Source organism: Elaeis guineensis, chromosome 1, assembly GCF_000442705.2.
Source record: "Elaeis guineensis isolate ETL-2024a chromosome 1, EG11, whole genome shotgun sequence".
In the NCBI taxonomy this organism is placed as follows: domain Eukaryota; kingdom Viridiplantae; phylum Streptophyta; class Magnoliopsida; order Arecales; family Arecaceae; genus Elaeis; species Elaeis guineensis.
In genome coordinates, this window is record NC_025993.2 from 149,525,304 (window position 1) to 149,545,613 (window position 20,310).

Genomic DNA, 20,310 nt, shown 5'->3' on the forward strand with positions numbered 1-20,310 from the left:
AAAGCTGAATCTCCAATGGAGGAAGAGCTTCTCGACCATTCCTCCTCCCTCAAGTTCCGATGGAAGGAGGATCAGGCCGCAAAGGTAGGGGAATAATGGGAGTGTCACTAAGGGGTGGATTCTAGGCTTTGAGAGCAAGATTGCCAAATGCGACAAGGAGTCGCTTGAGGATTCAACTCCATATGCTGCTGCTGCTTCGTCACTTATTGGAGTCACTGCACAACACCGATGAGTGCTAGATCTTGTGAGTTAGGGTGTGGAGTGATTGTGGGTCTATTGTGGCTGGAAGCTGCACCGCAACGGACCCACAGACAACATTGATCTAGCTAAGATGAATGGATTATCGGTGGGAGGCGATGGAGTTCTGTGCTCTCATTTGCACCATACTCTATTTTTTCTCGAAAAGGACTGAGGTCTTTTCTCTAGCACCAATTTGTTACCGCATGACTCCAGAAAGGTGCTGATGTGGTTGAAACTGGATGCCATTCGGGATCCAAGATGTTGGAGGGAATGTCCAAAGAAAGTTCACCCTCGTCAAGGTGTTCTGATGAGGGATTCTTCAATTCTTAAGTTAGCCGGAGCTTTGAAAATAGTAGAAAGAGAAGAGAGAGAGGGTGTGGAAGAGCAGAGTGCTTTTCTTCTGATTCTTCTCCTAGTTTAGCTTGCTTACCTCAAAGTCTTTTTTATACTTCTTTTATATGGAGCTTGTGCTCGTAGGCTGTTAGTCAGAATCTACAAATTTGTTAAGCTTGATTCTTTAGGCCGTTGATCCACGTTCTAACCATTTAATGAGAGAAAAACTCTGCCATCCAACCTTCGGATCGAGGTTTGTTAGTCGTAGATATCTGTTTCAAACTTTATCCATATGCCTGGTCGAGTTGGTGGCCTTAGATCCACATCTAGTGCGACTTCACCAAGTCGCCTTGGGTCCACCCCAAAAAAAGTGATCTATCTGATCAACGGATCACCTTCGCAATGCACACCAAAATCTCATATGATTTCAAGACCCTAGCCTATATATCAACTAGTTAAAAATTGGATAGTCGAAGTAAAATTAAATTAGATATATTTTTTGATCACTTAATGCACAGATTAAGATTTCTAAATCATATGATTTGTTATGTATAAGCAATTTTAAAGTAGTAGATCATATCCAACATTTGGATCATCAATATAGGATTCTTATTGTCTAGTTTTGATTTGACTAGATATGAGGCCAAATCCAATCGACCTTATCCAAATCTACCCCATATGTATGTGTTGTTGACTCTTCAAAGTTTCAAAACTCATTCTGCGTGCTCTCCACCTTTGCATGTTTGTTCACACCATTCAGATGTTCTGCGAGAAGATCATGCGGCAATGTTTCGTGTGACCGTTTCACGAACTCTCCATGCACAAACAACAATTCCATGTGTCGTTCCCACACATGGAGCTTTCACAGTCATCTGCACCTATAAAAGATGCCCCCCTTTCTCAGTTTTCAAATGAGAAAAAAATACCGAGTCTTCTTATCTTCAAAAATTCTCTCTCTTCGTGCTTTCTCTCTCTTTCATTCATTTTGTTGATTGGGTTGAGGACGAAGTTGATAAGTATCCGTTTGAGATCATACCACCAACAGACGTTGGAGTACTTGGCTTCCGGATTGTATCTTGGAGGAGGGTGTGTGGCTCAGATCTTCGCATGAGAAGAGGCCAAAATCTTCTTTAGGACAGTAGTTTATCCACCTCGCGAGCTACATTCTATTTATTTTAATTTTTTATCACATCATATTTAATTATATCACACACATCATAAAAAAATATTTTAATATATATATATTTTTTGATTGGCATCTAAATTACAAATAAATTTTTTTTAACTTATTTCACTATTTTTTTTCCATCTTAAGCTTACTATTCAATACCAATTTTTTTTAACTAGCTCATTTTCTTATACTTTTAATTTTTTCTGTGGTTACATTATATATATTATTTCACATATTCTCAATAACAGTCTAAAGGAGAATTCAAAAAATATTTTTATAGTGCATGCATATTTAATATAATTGTTTGTATATATTTAAGGCTTATATAGTATATGCATATTTAATATAATTATTTATGCTTATGTTCCTTGCATATTTATATATTATTTTTTAATTTTTAATTGATCAGCATTATTTTCTATAGTTTTGTATTGTACAAATTAATTAAAGATCCTCTCAAAACTTATATTGCTGCATGCTCAACCTTAATAAAACTTATTAAGTTCACTAGTTAAAAAAAAGGCTAACTAATAAATTTTCTTTAAATGTCAATTTTTTCTCTCTAAATCTTACTTGGATCAAATGGCTACTCTTAGAGATGAAATCTTTAGTCTTAAACCCGACAAGTTTGATGGAACCAACTTTAGGAGATGGCAAAGCCAAATGAAATTTTGGCTAACCACTTTGAGACTCTGATCGATTATTGATCAATCCTCTACCTCCTCGAGTTCAACCTCTCCTGCCACCCCTGAAGAAGACTATCTTTGTAAGGATAGAATTCTAAGTACCCTTTCTGATTCACTCTATGATGTTTGTTTATCTGTAAAGAGTGCCAAAGAATTATGGGATAATCTAGAGTCTGAATATGGCCCGAATGATGCTGGTGTTGAGCGGTTCAATATCGCATCATTTCTTAGATATGTTATGGTAGATGATAAATCTATAAATATTCAACTCTACCAATTTCAAGAATATCTTAGGAAGCTTCAAAGCAATGGAACCCCTCTTTTTGAAGAATTTAAGATCTTGAGCCTTCTTGATAAATTACCTCCTTCTTGGGATGGCTTTGCTAAAGGTCAGCTCCATAAGCAAGGAGAACTAACCCTAACTCAACTTCTCAATTCAATTAGGGTAGAAGACCAACATAGGTTTAAAACCCAGCAAACCAGAGTTCCAGATGCTCAAGCTAATCTAACCCTTACCAAATCCAAATCAAAACCTAATTTTCAACCAAACTAACAACACCAGTCAAACCATCCTAACCGATCCTACTCAAATAAGTTCAAGCCTAAGAGTAAAAATTTCAAGGCCAATAACACTAAATCCATCAAACATGCCCAAGGTCCAAGTAATAAATTCTATTTTGTATGCGAAAGGACCAATCATCTTGCGAGAGACTGTTATCATCAGAAGAAGGAGCTCTTTCGCAAACCTTCTGGTTCCTTGAGACCTCAAGCTCATGTAGTTGAAGGTCCAGAAGATACCACCTTTAGGTCAGTAAGTTTTAACCCAAAAATTAATTTTACTTCCTCTAATCTTGATTGGTGGTTGGATTCAAGAGCTAATGTTCACATTTTTTTTGACCGCTCCTGGTTTACTATTATTCAGGACTCAAGCAGAGGAGGTGTAATCCTTGAGAACAATACAACCATCAGGATCAAAGGACAAGGATGAATTAATTTGAAGATAACTTCTGAAAAATTTCTTACCTTGATGGATATATTGTATGTTCCAGACCTTAGAAAGAACCTAGTCAGTAGATCTCAGCTGATCCAGAAAGGATATAAAATTATCCTTGATTGTAATAAAGTTGTGATAACTAAGAATAATGCCTTCATAAGAAGAGGATATGTAAGTGAAGGCTTATTTAAATTAAATATAATAAATTATTTTATTAATAAAATTGAAAATTAAATTTATTTTGTGAATAAATCTAATCAAAATTTGTGGCATGATAGATTAGATCATGTACACTTGAGGAAAATCAAACATATGAGGGATTTAAAGCTAATTCTCAAATCAATCTTAAATACATCCAAGTGTGAAATATGTGCTGAATCTAAATAACCAAGAAAACTATTCAAATCAGTTGAAAGAAATTTTTTAATCTTAGAATTGATACATAGTGATGTATCTGACTCTTCCAAAACTGCACCCATGGTGGCAATAGGTGTATAGTAACCTTTATAGATGATTTTTTGAGATATTGCTATTGTTGCCTAATTAAATCTAAAGATGAAATTTTCAATAAATTCAAAATTTATAAGAGTGAAGTAGAAAATTAACAAGAAAAGAAAATTAAGATTCTTAAGACTGATAGAGGAGCGGAGTATACTTCAAATAATTTTTTTCTATTCTGTCAAGAATATGAAATAATTCATGAAATAACTGCTCCTTACTCTCCACAGTCCAATGGTGTGGCTGAGCATAAAAATCATATCCTTTTGGATATGGTGAACGCTATATTGACTAGCTCAGGTCTGCCTGAGAATTTGTGGGAGGAAGCTCTTATGTCTTCTTGTTTCATCCTAAATAAAATCTCTGTTAAGGATAGTGAGAAGATCCCTCATGAATTTTGAAAAGATAGAGCTCCTAACTTAAATTTTCTCAGAGTGTGGGGGTGTCTAGCTAAAGTGAATATTCTTGAACTCAAAACGAGAAAGCTAGGATCTAAAACTGTAGATACTATCTTTATTAGCTATGCCTAAAATAGTAATGCCTATAGGATCTTAGTGATTAAATCAAATATTAGTGATATAAGTTATAATTCAATTCTAGAAGCTAGAGATGCTTCTTTCTTTGAAGATATATTTTGTTTTAAAATTAGAATTTCAAGATCCCTAGAATGTGAACTATCTTCTTCTAGATCTATGAACTTAGAACTTGAAACTGAAACTGAATTAAAAAGAAGTAAAAGTATGAGAATTGAAAAAAATTTTGAAGATGAATTCTTTACGTATCTTGTAAAGGGTGATCCTTGTACGTACGATGAAGCTATGTCATCATCAGATTCATCATATTAGAAGGAAGCTATAAATAGTAAAATTCAATCAATCCTAGAGAATAAAATTTGAATTTTATCAGATTTATCCTCCAAAAATGAAGCAATAGAAACTAAATAGATTTTTTAAAAAAAATTAAGATCAGATGGAACAGTAGAAAGATATAAACCTAGGCTAATAGTTAAAGGATACAGCCAAAAGAAAGACATAGATTATTTTGATACCTATGGTCCTGTAGCTAGGATAACCACCTTAAAAACTTTGATAGCATTAGCATCAATTCATAAATTAATGATTCATCAGATGGATGTAAAAACTACATTCTTAAATGAAGAATTAGAAGAAGAAATCTATATAAACCAACGTCAAGGTTTTATAGTCAAAGGACAAGAACATAAAGTATGTAAATTAATTAAATCACTTTATAGATTAAAACAAGCTCCTAGACAATGGCATATTAAATTTGATAAAATTATCCTAGATAATAACTTTAGGATTAACGAACATGATAAATATGTATATTATAAAAAAAATAACTCAGATTTTATCATTTTATGCCCATATGTAGATGATATTCTATTATTAGGAATATCACAAAAAATAATATAAGAAACTAAAGATTATTTATCAAATAATTTTGATATGAAAGACTTAAGAGAAGCTGATATAATCTTAAGAATGAAACTTAAAAGAATAAATAATTAAATAGCCATAAACCTAACATATTTAATAGAAAAAATACTTAAAAAATTTGAATATTTTGATCTAAATTCTGTCTCTACCCCATATGATAATAGTTCTCATTTAACTAAAAATTTAGGAGAACCTGTAAGATAATTAGAGTATTTCTAGAGGATAGGATCACTGTTATATGTAGCAAATAGAACCCATCCTGATATAGCTTATGTGGTAAGCAGGCTAAGTCAGCATACTAGCAATCAAAGTGAAGAATATTGAAAAGTCTTAGAAAAAGTCTTTAGATATCTAAAAGGGACTCTAGATTACTCTCTCTTGTTCTCCGATTATCCAGAAGTACTAGAATGATATAGTGATGCGAACTGGATAACAGATTATTTAGATGTTAAGTCTACCACAAGTTATCTCGTCATGTTTGAAGGAGGTGCAGTATCTTAGGGTTCATGTAAAGAAACAATAATAACAAGAAATACATTAGAATCTGAATTAACTGCTCTTGACACCACTTACACTGAAGCACAATGGCTAAAAGATTTAATTAATGATATTGAAATTCTTTCATTCAAAATATCTGTAGTATCAATAAATTATGATTGTAAAGCTCTAATAGATCTGTTAAATCAGCAAATATCAAATAAAAAGATGAACAATCATATTCTGATCAGATATAAGACTGTGAGACATAAAATGAAAGATGTGATATCACTTCAGTTTATAAGATCAAAGAATAATCTATCCGATCTTTTAACCAAAGGTCTTTCAAAGGCTTTGGTATTTGAGGCATCGAGGAGGATGGAGCTTAAGCCCATATATTAGTCACTAGAGTGGACCCCTACCTTTACGTTTGGAGATCACAAGGTCAAGGTTCAAAGGGTAACGATCTCTGAGGTAACATCTGAGAGCACCGATTCTTAGAGTTTGTCTCTAACCCATCCCTATGGTGTAGTGCTCTATGTGTAACGGTTAGGTTGAGCATAGCTCTCAATAGATTCAAGATTGAAAGTTCAGCAAGGTACGATACCGTTACACATACTCTTGGAGGATCTACCTTAGTGAAAGTAGTCGTGAGACCGCGACTATGAGATTAGGGCAAATCCCTAGTAACTCTCATGAAAATCAAGGCAAGCGCATGGCCTAAATAGCGCTACCCCACAATTTGATTAGTTTGTCTTCATACTCTGTGTATTTTATATTAAATGCAAGTACAAACTTAGAAGGTACTTGTCTAAGCACAGTAAAAGCCTAATAAAATTTTTAATATTTGCTGAATTTAAATATTTTATGAGTTTTGAAACTTATAGGGGATTGGTGACTCTTCGGAGTTCCAAAACTCCTTCCACGTGCTCTCCACTTTTGCACGTTTGTTCACGCCGTTCGGCCATTCTGCAAGAAGATCGCACGGCAACATTTCATGCGGCCATTCTGCGACCATTTCGCGAACTCTCCATGCGCGGGCGGTAGTTCCGTGTGCCGTTCTCACACACGGAGCTTCTGCGATCGTCTGCGCCTATAAAAGGTACCCCCTTCTCAGTTTTCAAATGAGAAAAAAAAATATGGAGTCTTCCTATCTTCAAAAATTCTCTTCCATCTTCAAAAGTTTCTCTCTTCATGCTCTCTCTCTCTTTCGTTCATTTTATTGATTGGACTGAGGATGAAGTTGATCAGCATCCGTTCAAAATCGTGCCATCGACAAGAATCGGAGTGCTTGGCTTCCGAATTGTATCTTGAAGGAGGGTGTGCGGCTCAGATTTTCGTATGAAAAGGGGCTGGAATCACCTTTAGGACAGTGGTTTATCTGCCTCCCAAGCTAGGTTCTATTTATTTTATTTTTTTTTATCACATCATATTTAATTGTATCACACACATTATAGAAAAGAAAAAAAATATTTTAATATATATAAATTTTGATTGGTATCTAAATTACAAATAAGTTTTTTTTTAACTTATTTCATCATTTTTTTTCATCTTAAGCTTACTCTTCAATACAATTTTTTTTTAATTAGTTCATTTTTCTGTGCTTTCAATTTTTCCTGTGGTTACATTATATATATTATTTCATATATTATCAATAACATGTGTGTGTATGCATGTATATATGTACGATGTATGTATGCATATACATATATATATATATAATACATATGCATGTGCATGTGCATGTGCGCGCACACACATAAAGCAAATAAAAGTTTTCAAAATCAAGTGTTTTCGTTCGTCTTGTCAGAAATCGGCTTCTTAATTTCCACGTTAACACGAACAAGTGGTTGAACCGAGTTGAGTGGCTGAAAACTCAAACTCAATACTCGGTCTGATATTCGATTCGCAATCGACCGAAGCTTAATATCCCAAGCTCCAACTCGGCTCGATAAAAAATAGTCAAAATTCGTAATCGACTCGACTCGATTCGAATATCAGCTGAATCATATTTGAATTTTAAATTGAATCTTAATTTACTAATAATATATATATTAATATATATTATAAATAAAATTAATATTATTAATATATATATAAATCAAATAGGCTTACGAGCTTTCGAGCCGAATATCTTGCTACTCGAGCTCGATCAAAAAAACCATTCAAACTACTCAAGCTCGATAATAACCAACTCAAGTCGAGCTCGAATAGCTCGCAAGTGACTGAATTCATTTTCACCTCTAGTTCATTGTGTCTTTGAGGAAGCGAATCTTGTCCATTGAGATTTCTATTGCTAAACTATTATTTCCTACAATCAGAAAGTTAGGCAACACCAATTATTCTTATTAGAGTTCTTACATCAAGTCATATTCATTTGAGCAAGATTCTATGGGGTATGTCAATTGGTCAGAGATGCCACTTGATACACTAGTAATGGTAAGGCAAGGGAAAAAGTAAAGAACTAATGTATCTACATCTTGGATAGCTAATGTATAAGCCTCATTTGCACGCTTAGGCTTCTCATTGGTCTTACCGGATCAACCATAGTATCTGTCATCCCTATAACTGTCAATCAGATTGGGATTACCATCCAACTAGCTCTTGAAGTTTGCAAAAAATTGGAAAACAACCGTTACTTTTCTCGAGTTTGAAAAACTGAAGTTAAGGCATCCCGGAATTAGAGAAGATATTGGAAGGATATTAGAGAGGATATATATATATATATACTAGGAGATTAAGGTTCGAGCTCGATCTCGAGCTTGAGTATAGCTCGGTTGATATTCGAATCGAGTCGATCACAAATTTTGTTTATTTTTCATCAAGTCGAGCTCAAGTTTGAGATATTAAAGCATGATCGATCTCGAGTCAAGTTTTAAGTTTGAATATTTAAGTCGAATCAAGTCGAGCTTTCAGCTACTTGACTCGACTCAGCTCAATTACACTTCTAGATTGGATAGCATCTTGTACCCGGTTCATCATGTAGAAACTACGTTATGGGAGTTTTCGATAGATCTTTCTATTTTATTGTTGGATATTTTATTTGCTGATTCTAATTTTTTATTGATGTATTTATTCTTATGTGGTTTAATTTTTCCAATTTATCCAAAAAAAAAAAAGGTAGGGAGCTTTCCTCCTATATACATGGTGGTTTAGGAGTTGAGTCCTTGCAGATTCATGTTATGTGCTAAATAAAAGCAAGTTGCTATGCTAGTAGATGTGTGTTGGTTTTACATTTGGAGACTTGATAGGAAGCATCCCTAGTCGAGTCTTGGGGAAACAGCACATGTGAGCCGTTCTTGGGATACAAGTCGAGAACTTCGGTCCGGCTTCTACTGTTAGGTAGCGTACAGATTTCCACGTGCAAGGGGTGGTATAAGGTAAAAAATTGCGAACTAGACCTGGTCCACTTAATAATTTCCAGAAAAAGCGTTCATTTCACTTAGCAATCATCCGCTGAACCTTCTTTGATTAAGATTCTCTCCATTCTGGTCTGCGCTCGACCATCTGATCGTGGGATGGTTATGATGACTCGTGAGCTACACCATCATACTTGGAGACCAAGATTGAGAGAATCCTGTCTCGACTTCTTTTGATAGTTATCTCCACATATTATTTCACTTGCATTGAGATATGTTGCTCCAACTTTAATGTCTCCCTGTATCGTTATCATAGCCATCATCTATCAATCAACCAAAACTATGAGCATTCCTGGCATTGATAGACATCCATAGGGATCACTGTCGTGCCTGAACATGTTCAAAACAAATCAAAATCCCACAACTAAACAAAGATAACAACATTGTTCCCAAAAAATACAAAGAAAGAAAGATAACCACAGAAAGAATGGCGGTTCAACCAGAGCCACCTCTCAATATAATCCATCCAAAAACAAATTACTCAGTCCCCGGATTTCCACAGCCTGTAAATATAATCCAAAAACAAATTACTCATGCTTGATGGTAAGATGGTTACAACCCACAGGAAAGAATGTAACCCAGCCTTAGATGGAGGCCAGGAAGAATGGCTTCAATGAGTTCAACGAGCCCCAAGGGGGCCAATTAGCTAAGTTTTGGGTCGGTTTGCCTAGCGGCAAGGTGGGGGGATTTGGGTCCCGCTGTAGCTTGCTTTGACGTTCATGCACGAGGCAGTGGCCGGAAGCTGGCCAACGTACTTGAGGTTGACGTCTTGGAGATTGACGTTCTTGCATGGCACTCCTCTGCTGCACCTGAGGGTCACCGCCACCGGAGTCGTCGACGTCCCTCTTATGTTCCGGAAGAAGATGTCACTCAGAATCACCCCAGATGGTGCCTGCATTCAATCACATACACTCATTGCTATTGTTTTTGTGTGTTGATTTTAATTTATTTTTCTTAGGGTGAACGTTAGGAAAGATTTAGCTAAACTCACTGCTCATATTAGTTTATGTTCTTCTGGCTTAAGATAGGAAACAGCACCAAATCTAAAGTAGGGCAATGTCATAATAGGATTGCATCAGAATGTTCTTGTTAGAGTTCACTGGTAAAGTTTATTCATTGATGATGACTTTGTGCTCTGTCAGAGACCTAAGAACCAGTCCCACCTAATTCAGGATAGAGGAATCAGGGAACACTGGCAGAGGGCTTCTCATATTATTGTGTGCACCAAAAACTTGCCTATGAGTTTCATCTACACGATCAATTAAAACTAAATATCACCAAGAGTTATGAGAACTAAACTACCCTTGCATTGTAGCTTGAGATGCTTTAGCGAGTCTAGGATTTTTGTTTAGTTAGTTATGTCTTTTTTGAAGGAAGACAAAATTGTAGAGGCATCACCAGTTATTCAAAGAAATGATTTGAGAATTATTAAGATCAGAACATCCGAGGAGCACCTCCTTAGATTTGAAGCTAAAAACTCCTCCAAATGGAGGGTTGCAACCATTCAGTTGAGCCTAATTTGCAAGCTTGAGTGAGTTGAGCTAGCTTGTCTTATTTTCTGGTTTCTACTTGTTACCCGAGTTTGGTCGCAGATTTAATTTGGGCTTCCAAACCAAGCTCAAACATAAAACTAGGTAAAATGAACTAGAGAACTAGGGCATGCTTTGTTTTGGTCATGATTGATTTAGTACTTTGCACAATTTTATTGTCAAACTAAGTAATGCCTTCTTCTGTAGCAGGGAAAGATAAGTAGAGCCTATTCACAGGAGAAACCACAGCGGACCATCTCCTCCAAGCCCTGGCCAAGTTTTGTTGTTTAAATGCATGCATTATCAAGCTCTAAGCACTATATGCGGAAAAAATATTATATGAGCCCCTCATATTTTTGCATGACATGATTGTGTTAGCTTGCTTACATCTGATGCACAAGAGCTGTAGGGGCAGTACATCTGGTCAATGATGATGGGATTTGCAACACTGTTCATGACAATGTTCTCAAAGGTCATGTTAACAGCCTTACTGGTTCCTGGAGAGTTCTCCCATGTCTTGATCCTTACACCGTTTGAAGTCCCGGCAAGGGTGCTATCTTTGATGACGAGTCCTCGGACGTCCCCTTCATTATGATATCTTCCTAAACTCCCAATGCTGCAATGACCATATAAAATGAAACTGCATCAGCAATATTAGCAGCAGCTGTGGCAGCACAATTTAGCTCATTTAGCAGTTCTAGACCTTACTTGGGCCACATCTAACCCATAAAAGTCCGGACAACAAAAAAAAGGAGGTACCCTAGTACACGAGGCTCCTACCATTGTGGGGTCCGGTGAGGTCAAATAGAAGTGCATGACATCGGTCTAAATTTTAAACCCAAGATTAATCCAAGGATCTGTTCTCATTTGGATTGGATCAAAAATTTCAATCAGAACATAATAATATTGTAGCAGGAGAACTTCAAGAGGACTGACCTGATCCCATGCCCTGGTCCACAACTGATGCCACTCAGTAATACTTCTGAGTTACTATGTCCAATGGAGATACAATCATCACCAGTTCCGATCACCGAGTTATATATAGTTACGCCTGTGCTCCGTTCAATGTGAATTCCGTCGGTGTTGGGGCTGTTTGAAGGGGCGGTGATCTGGATATTTTTGCCCCAGAAGTTCTTGCAGCCAACCAGAGCTATATGGAAGAACTTGCTATTCAATGATTTGATGTTCTGTACCAGAGTGTTTGATGTGGCAACGAATTTGACCGACTGAAATGCTCAAGATAATCACCAAAATGATGATTAAGCATGTTTAGATGATGAGCCGAATAGCAAATTTGGACTATAGAGCTTCTACAGTTTTTACAACATCTGTGATCTTAATGATGCTGGCCATTATGAGTATTGATAGCTAGCTGCTATAACTTCATGCTACAATGCTTATCTTAGAAAAATACTTCACCCTAAAATGCAGAGGGCAAGTGTTACATCTAAAAGACAACGGCTGGACAAATTTTGCTACTGCAGTTTGGGTAGCAACATGAAAGTACTACTCTAGTCTAGAATATTCATTAATCTAAGCCTATATAGAGTTATTCATTCTTCCTTGATGCGGGCAAAAGAAAATCTGGCGCTGCCATTATTCCACTGTGAAACTTTTGGTGAAGTAGCTACTAGCTGGGAAATACTAATTGCCTTATGCAGTGAGCTAGTTTTAAAGCTCTAAAATGCACCAGTATGTGATTGGCTTGATTTCATACATTATTTCTACTTTTGTGCAAAATTGTCAAATTAGAAAGGACGTGTACGTGGTAACTATATATGCTCGAGTTGCAAGTATTAGATCTACCGTAGAGAGGATAAAGGATAAATGAGGCTTGAGAGTTTACAGTGGGGAGGACTTTGCAATGTTTATTTGTAGGGCACTTGTTATAGGGCCATGATACAGCTCCTTGGCCATCGAAAGTCCCTCCTCCGGTCAATATCAACATATCCACCCATGCAAATTCCACCCAATCGTCACCTGTGACATACTGGCTCAAATCTGTTGTTGCCTTCAAGTATCCCTGTATGCACCACACAATGCTCAACCAAAATTAAGAGCCAAAAAATAATTGGAGATTAAATTGCTCGGTTATCACTATGCTAATCAAACTATCAGCAAATTTATAAAGATGCATTAAGTTGTTGGGCAATCAGGCAAGCTAAAGTAGATATGATCTGCTTCTGAAGTCTTAATGTGATCATCATATGCCAACAAGATTTAATCAGACATAGCACCAAATGTTCCATCATTTTTGAATTCACTAATCTTAATCAAGTTCTAATATGTGACTTGCCTTCATATTCACTGTAAGGGAGTGAACATTTTTGCAAGGACCAGCAAACTTAGTAGGGCCAATAAGATAAGTTCCTGCAGGTATGTGAAGCTTGACCACACCAACTGCTGCGCATGCTGCCTTCCATGCGGCCATGAATGCCTGAGTTGGATGGAGGTAAAAACAAAGAGAAGAAGGCACAATTAGAACCACCATATTTACACTCCATGAGCTCATAGCTCGATGAGAAGTTGTTCTGAGTCGTACCTTAGCTAATTGATTAAAAGCCAGCTTACCCATCACCAACAAGGAAACAATTAGCACAGCAAGAACAAATCCTAGTTTTATACATTGCTACCTTGCTTTTGATGTTCTAAGACTACCTTTGATGCAATGTTTCTCACTTTAGAATTAAGGACAGTATATTATCTCCAAACAAAAAGTTTTGAAGCATTGTAGTTTATTAAAAAAGCCATTATGTCTTTAAAACAAAAATAAATGACAACAACCGTAACATTTGGAAGATAGATTTCTATGTGATGATCGGTTTCTGAAGTCCATTCAATAGATGGCTGAGATCACATTATCTTCTCGTTATGTTGGATCATGAAGGAAGGTTCAGCTTCAATTTAAATTGGCCTCCTGGCATGCAGAACAAAATACTTCCAAAAAGAATCAAGCAAAAGAAAAACTTAAACGTTAGTTATTTTAATTTTGTTATTAAAAAAAAAAAAAAAGATGAGAGAAGAGTTGAAGGGAGAAGAAAAGAAAGAGTAAAAAACATGGATCATGATCGAATCATAACTCAGAAACAGCAATTGTATTAAAAACAAAGAACAAAAGATCTACCAAGCACATATTGCGAGAAAATACTATAGAAAAGCAGATGAGACAAAGTCATGCAACCAAATCAATCCGAAAAACCAAACATAAGCAAAATTATTAACAAACTCATTACAGTTAAATATTAATGATTCTAGCAATTTTCTTTTTTTTTTTTTCTTTAGAGCGAGAGAGAGAGAGAGAGAGAGAGAGAAGCAGACAAGATTTAGACCTTGCTATCGTCAGTAATGCCATTGGCTCGGGCACCATAATCTAGAACATTGAAGTTCCAGTAGCTTAATGATTTTTGGGTTTCAGCATTGCCAATGGAGTAACAACATACCAACGAAAGCAAGAATAAAAGCTTCATCTATTTGTGTTTCTGCCTCCTTGCTCTCTTTCTTTATTTTTCTTTTTCCTTTCCTTTTAAATGAGTTGTGGGCTTAAACATAGGGAAGGGATGGGTCCCAGTTTGAGTTTTTTCAACTACCATAACTTCCTCCTTTCCCCACTTCCGTAGACTGTTTCCAATCGCTTGTTGAGGCATCTGTCCTATTTTAGCACATGGCTCTCCTACCACACACGTTAAGAGAGTCCTTTGATTGATTGACCAGTGTTTTCGCTATTGCAGTCCACTTGGATATGTATCTCTAGGAATGAATGAAAGAAATCAATTGCTTAATTTGTAAAGTTAAACAAGATCAATGATGCAAGTGAGAGGTGATGGGATGGCTTTGTTGAGCCATGGGGACCAAAGTTGCACTGCTCTAGGAATCATGAAATCTTGAGACCTACATTCTAAACTTTGATTCATAAATTTGGGAGAAGTTTCTCGTCAACCACCGTCATTGTAAATGTAATACTATAATACATGTTTGATAAAAGTTGGTGGAAGAATCTTTCTTCCTATATTTGTTATTCAAAAATAAAGTAAAATAAATTTGGGGGAAGTTTTTTACTTCATTAAGCCCCCCCAAAAAAAAAATGAAAACTAGATTCACTTTGAAGTCATTGAACATGCCCCTCAAAATTTTGTTGTATGCTAGAGTTTTAAAGACTGATATGTAGGATAACTTGCAGTGGAGGTGAACGATCTTCCAAACAGGGCCTTGGAGATCATTAAACAGTTTTGTTTTAATAGTCGGATAGAATAGAAATAAAAGAATAAAATTATCGGTAATATATCTTTGGAAAGAATGGGCGAATTTTTCGGCGCTCACTTGTGATGGAGCGGAATTCCACCCCCCCACCCCAAATCCTCGGGGCTATATGTACGCGCTCATGCAATTAAGGTGGTGTTTGGTGTATTACATAGGTAATATTGTTACAGTAATATGATTGCAAAGGAAATATGATTATCTGAAAAAATTACAAAAAATTCTATATTGCAATGTTTGGTATGTATAGTAATATTATTGTAAAATTACAATAATCCTACATTACAGTATTTCGCATATAATTTAGATTATATGAAATATAAGCTAATTTTCTCAAAGTATCTCCATCCTTACTTATTGACTATTGTCTATTTTCTAGAGGGACAATTTAATTTTGAGACCAACCAATTTTCGTGACATCACATATCATGTTTTCTTTTCTATTTGCACCAACTAGAACTACCCATAATTTATTTTGATTTATTTTGATGAAAGTATTCTGGTCCTGAAATTATCTTGTTGTAAGATTACAAGATTGTAAAATTATATGTAATCATATAGCCATCTCTCTCTAGACAATTAAATTATCTCTTTTTGAGGTAATGCTGCATTACATGTAATACAGCATTACTTGTGAAAGTAATGAAATAAACTGTGTAATTTGATTACCTATTGCAAAATTACATGTAATCATGTCAGGATTATATATTACCAAACGCCTCCTAACTTTGTTGTGGAGAATAAAATTTTATATATCATTGTGTGCTCAATGTGTAGGCCCATGGTACGAACTATAAATACCAGTATAGTTTTCACTGGGGAGAGAGACACTGATGCAGTCATGAAGCCAAGGCATTAGCACACTTATATAGCTAGGACGAATTACATCAACTATGGGGTATTGAGACAAGCAAATTTCTACTACTTCGTAAATATTTATATTATGAATAAAATATTAGAGTTTTCTTATCCTGTTCTTTTGATGAGATTGCCTTTCTTTAGCTACGGATATAGCATTCCCCTCTGCTTCTAAATTCTGACAGTTTTGTTAATGATGTTTAATTCCCGCAATTGTACCCCAAACAGCTGGGAACATTGCCAAAACTAAAATGGGAATCACACTATCACAACCATATCTCACGCTTGTTCAATACTAACTTTGAAGCCCAGCACTTGTTCGGCTTAAAGACTGGACAAATTAAAGTCTCAAAGCAATTATTGAAGCTTACTGAGAGCAATCAATGTTGTGAAGTACATTATAATTAGTCTTGCTGTGCCATCAATAATTAAAAATATTAAAAGAATTATGCTGGCCAATGAAAACACAGTTATAAAAGGTAGAGTAAAGAACCAAGTAAAGGACTTCTACCAATAGAGGAGTCAACTCGACTCTAGGAAGAGTCGACTCGGATCAGGTCGAGCCAGCTCGAATACTAGATAGAGAGCAACCTTTCATGGCACGCTGGTAGCACGGCATCCGAGCTGACTTAGAATTTGGTCAAGCTGGCTTGAGTGCAGTCGAGTCAACACGAGCTCTGATCGAGCCGACTCGAACTATGAAAACAGGTGTATAGGATTTTTATTTGGGTCTGGATCAAGTTTTGATTCAAGAGTCTTAAGACCTGATTTGATGGATCTTAAGGAGACTAACTTTAGAGGTGAGTGCATGATCAGATCATGGATATACATAGATTTGGGTGAGTGCATTTGGGTTAGTCTAGAGAGTTTTTTTGGTTGGGATTTTGACCCATTATATAAGCTATATATATATAACCTGTTACAAGATGAATGAATCGAATCTTTTTCTCCCGATATCTGTAACACCCCGACCCAAATCAGCCCAAAAAGCCCAAAGTAAAAAAAAAAAAAAAAAAAGAATGAAGAAGACTCCCGCTGGGAGTCTTCTTCCACCCAAATCACTGTTGGAGAGGTTGAATCCGAGGCGGATTCGACCTCCCCTACACCCTATAAAACCCCCTCTCCTTCCCTCTAAGGTTGGTCACGACGAGCACCAAATTTTTCTTTTATTTTTCTCGAATTTTTCGTTGAAGCCGCGGATGTCCTCATCGTGTTCATCTCAAATACTCGCCGGAGACCTCACCGGAGTCGGAGGTAAGCCCTTCTCCTCTTTCCTCTCTTCCTTCCCATCTTTTCCACGGCTTCGTGCACCCTCGCCGGCCGTCAGGATCGCCGGAAAATTCATGAATAAAATGACCCTGTTTTTGCTCTGTTTCGGTCGAACTCTTCCCTCTCTTTTCCGGCCACCGGCGCCGCCGGTTGCGGCGTCCCATTCCCGAGACCGAACCCCCATCTCCCTCTCTTCCTTCCCTGAAAATTTTGACCGCCGGCGATCGGCCAATGGCCGGAAATCACGAAGAAAGGGGACGGATCCCCTGTTTTCTGATTTTTTTTCTTTGTTTTTGCCGCCGTCCTCCTCTTCGCCGCCGGCCGAACCCCATCGTCGGCCGTTGTCGGATCTCCGGCCAAGCCACCGGAGCCCGAGCCACCGAGGGGGGACCTCACGGTCCTCCCCTGTTTCAGCCAAGGGTGGCCGCGGGAAGAAAAGAAGAAAGGAAGAAGAAGAAGAAAAGAAAAGAAAAGAAAAAGGAAAAAAAAAGAAAAAGGAAAAGAAAAAAAAAAAGAAAAGGAAAAAGAAAAAGAGAAAAATAAAAATAAAAATAAAATAAAATAAAATAAAAAGAAGAAGAAGGAGAGAATTTTTCTCTCTCTCCTTTCTCTCTTCTTTCTCTCTCTTTTCTCTCTCTACCTTCTCTCTCCAATTTCTCTCTCTAGATTCTCTCTCTATTTTCTCTCTCTAGATCTTTCTCTCTTTTTGTGGATTTTATCTCTCTAGAATCTTTCTACTCTCTCTCTAATTACATCACAAACCCTAGGATAAATTTGAAATAAAAATAAGATGATCTGAGGTTGCTCCGAAATTCGTGCGGTAGATCTGATCCCAGTCCGATCCTATTCAAAATTTGTAACACTTGATTCATATTGAGTCACCCTGATAGGACCTCTGATGATCTCGACCATGATTGCCTCATCGAAAGGATATGAAGATTCTCTCTTCACTTTCTCTCTCTACTTTCTCTCTCTAGAATTTTCTCTCTCTTCAGGAATTTTCTCTCTCTAGAAGTCTTATAGATCAGTGGAGGATCTAGATAATTAGATAAATTCTAATTTTGATTAATCCTAAGAGAGGTCCTCGATCTGTGTTATTAGGATCGATTATCGGTAATTTTCTCTATATATGATTTTTATATTTGATCAGGGTCATGAAGAGATACGATTATCTGCATAAGCTATCGAGTGGAATATCTTATTAGAGAAATTTATAAATCAAAGAAGAACATTGATTTCTGTGTTTGGATCAGTCACCGGTAAAGGTAAGAATTCTTGTACATGATCATCATTATATATATTATTTTATCGTTGGTTTTATCTCATTGATTTTGCATCGTTAGATTTGAGATCGATGAATTTGTTATATCTGAGATATTGTTATTTATTTATATGATTTTGAGCATGAGTATGCTATATCAATACAAATGTATCAGCGATTGATGGCATGTTATGTGTATGACATATTTATTACACTGCAAAAGATGAATTGATTAATGAAGTTAAATATCATAATTTTATGAAAAAGAAAAGAAAGAGAAATATGGTTTGGACTGGCCTTGTCATGTGGAATAACTTGCCAGGAGTTTATGCCTGGGACAGCCCCCACAGGCTTATGTGTGGAAGAATATGATCCGAGAAAGATCATGAAGAATCTGATCCGAGAAAGATCATGAATGATTTGATCCGAGAAAGATCATGGCCACTTTGATCCGAGAAAGATCATGAATATTTCGATCCGAGGAAGATCACAGAAATCGATCCGAATAAAAGATCGTCGCATGATCCTGGTAGTCCAAAGCCAAAGCCAAAGCCAAAGCTAAAGCTAAAGCGAAAAAGAAAGGATTAAAGATGATGTGATAATAGAAGAAAATAGAAAGATAAGATATGAAACAATCGTTGAATAAAATTGTTTCACTTATTTAACATATGATGATGCATCTCTTTTGATAAAACAGATAATCTATAAATATTTGCAGTTTTCTGGACAGTGAACATCGACTTTTATGTGTTATTGCTTATCTTTATTTTCAGATTATATTATTATATTGGTGTGATATGGGAATTCTTACTGGGCTGTAAAGCTCACACCCCTTCATTTTCTTTTCTTCTCAGAGTTACAAGATGTCCATGGTTGGCTATGGTATGGATTTGTGAGTGAGCGGGTGCATAGATAGAATACCATTGATACCTGAACAGAGGATTGAAGAAATATTAATTGTAATTATGCAAGTTTTATGAATTATTATTGAAATTAAATATTATGGTTGTTAAGGTTGTAATGTTTATTTTGGCCTTGCATATTCTTTAGGGCTTGCTCTAAGGAGTGTGCGGCCATCACGTATCCGACCCGGGTGTTGGGTTCGGGGCGTGACAGAATGGTATCAGAGCATAGGATATGATCATTAGGGATTATGATATAAGTGATTAGAATATTATAGAGTGATATCAGAGCTTAGATTATGATCATTGAAGATTACGATATAAATGATTTGGATGTGATAGAATAATATCAAAGTTTAAGTTTAAGATCACTAGAGATTATGAAGAGATATTAAAACTTTATATAAGATCAGTAGGATAAGTGATATCAAACTTTGGGATTATAATCACTAGAGTATGATTGATAATATCAGAGTTTAAGATTTTGATCATTAAAGGTATGATAGAATGATATTAGAGTTTAGGTTATGATCACTAGAAAATATGATTTAAGTGGTATTTGAGTTTAAAGTTATAATTATTCAGAATTATAATTTTAGTGATATCTGAACTTAGGTTATGATCACGAGGAACATGATAGATATAAAAGAGAAGATTCAATATTCAGATTTCGAATCAATAGATATTAAGATGAAACTTATGCAATGATTTCAAACATAGAAAGTGGATCAAGATTTAATTTTTATATGCTATACCCGAAAGTAGTAAAGATAAAGAAACATAAAATTTTACCGTAAGTCTTATATAAAATTTGAAGGTTGGATCTATCCTGGATTGATCTAACATAAAGGATATCTTTATCTTTGATAGACTTATATAGTTTGATAAATTAAGATCAGAGTGCGCAACAAAAGCATGGTGGGTTAATTGATTAGAAATATTAATTCCTTGATTCTGAAGAT

The 20,310-nt window shown here is 36.0% G+C and overlaps 1 protein-coding gene across 2 annotated transcripts; it reads right to left on the minus strand.

Annotated features, from left to right (window-relative positions):
- Nucleotides 1-9,640: 9,640 nt before the first annotated feature.
- LOC140851634 (exopolygalacturonase-like) lies at nucleotides 9,641-14,314 on the minus strand. 2 transcript variants are annotated; one of them, XM_073243571.1, is made up of 6 exons: nucleotides 14,134-14,314; nucleotides 13,101-13,241; nucleotides 12,651-12,827; nucleotides 11,741-12,030; nucleotides 11,192-11,420; nucleotides 9,641-10,167 (listed from the first exon to the last, which is right to left on the minus strand). In XM_073243571.1, the coding sequence occupies exons 1-6, from the start codon at nucleotides 14,269-14,271 to the stop codon at nucleotides 9,943-9,945; spliced, it is 1,200 nt and encodes a 399-aa protein (XP_073099672.1). In that variant the 5' UTR covers nucleotides 14,272-14,314; the 3' UTR covers nucleotides 9,641-9,942. The 2 variants fall into 2 exon arrangements, with proteins under 2 accessions (XP_073099672.1, XP_073099675.1); XM_073243574.1 differs by lacking the exon at nucleotides 14,134-14,314 and adding an exon at nucleotides 13,347-13,394.
- Nucleotides 14,315-20,310: the final 5,996 nt, after the last annotated feature.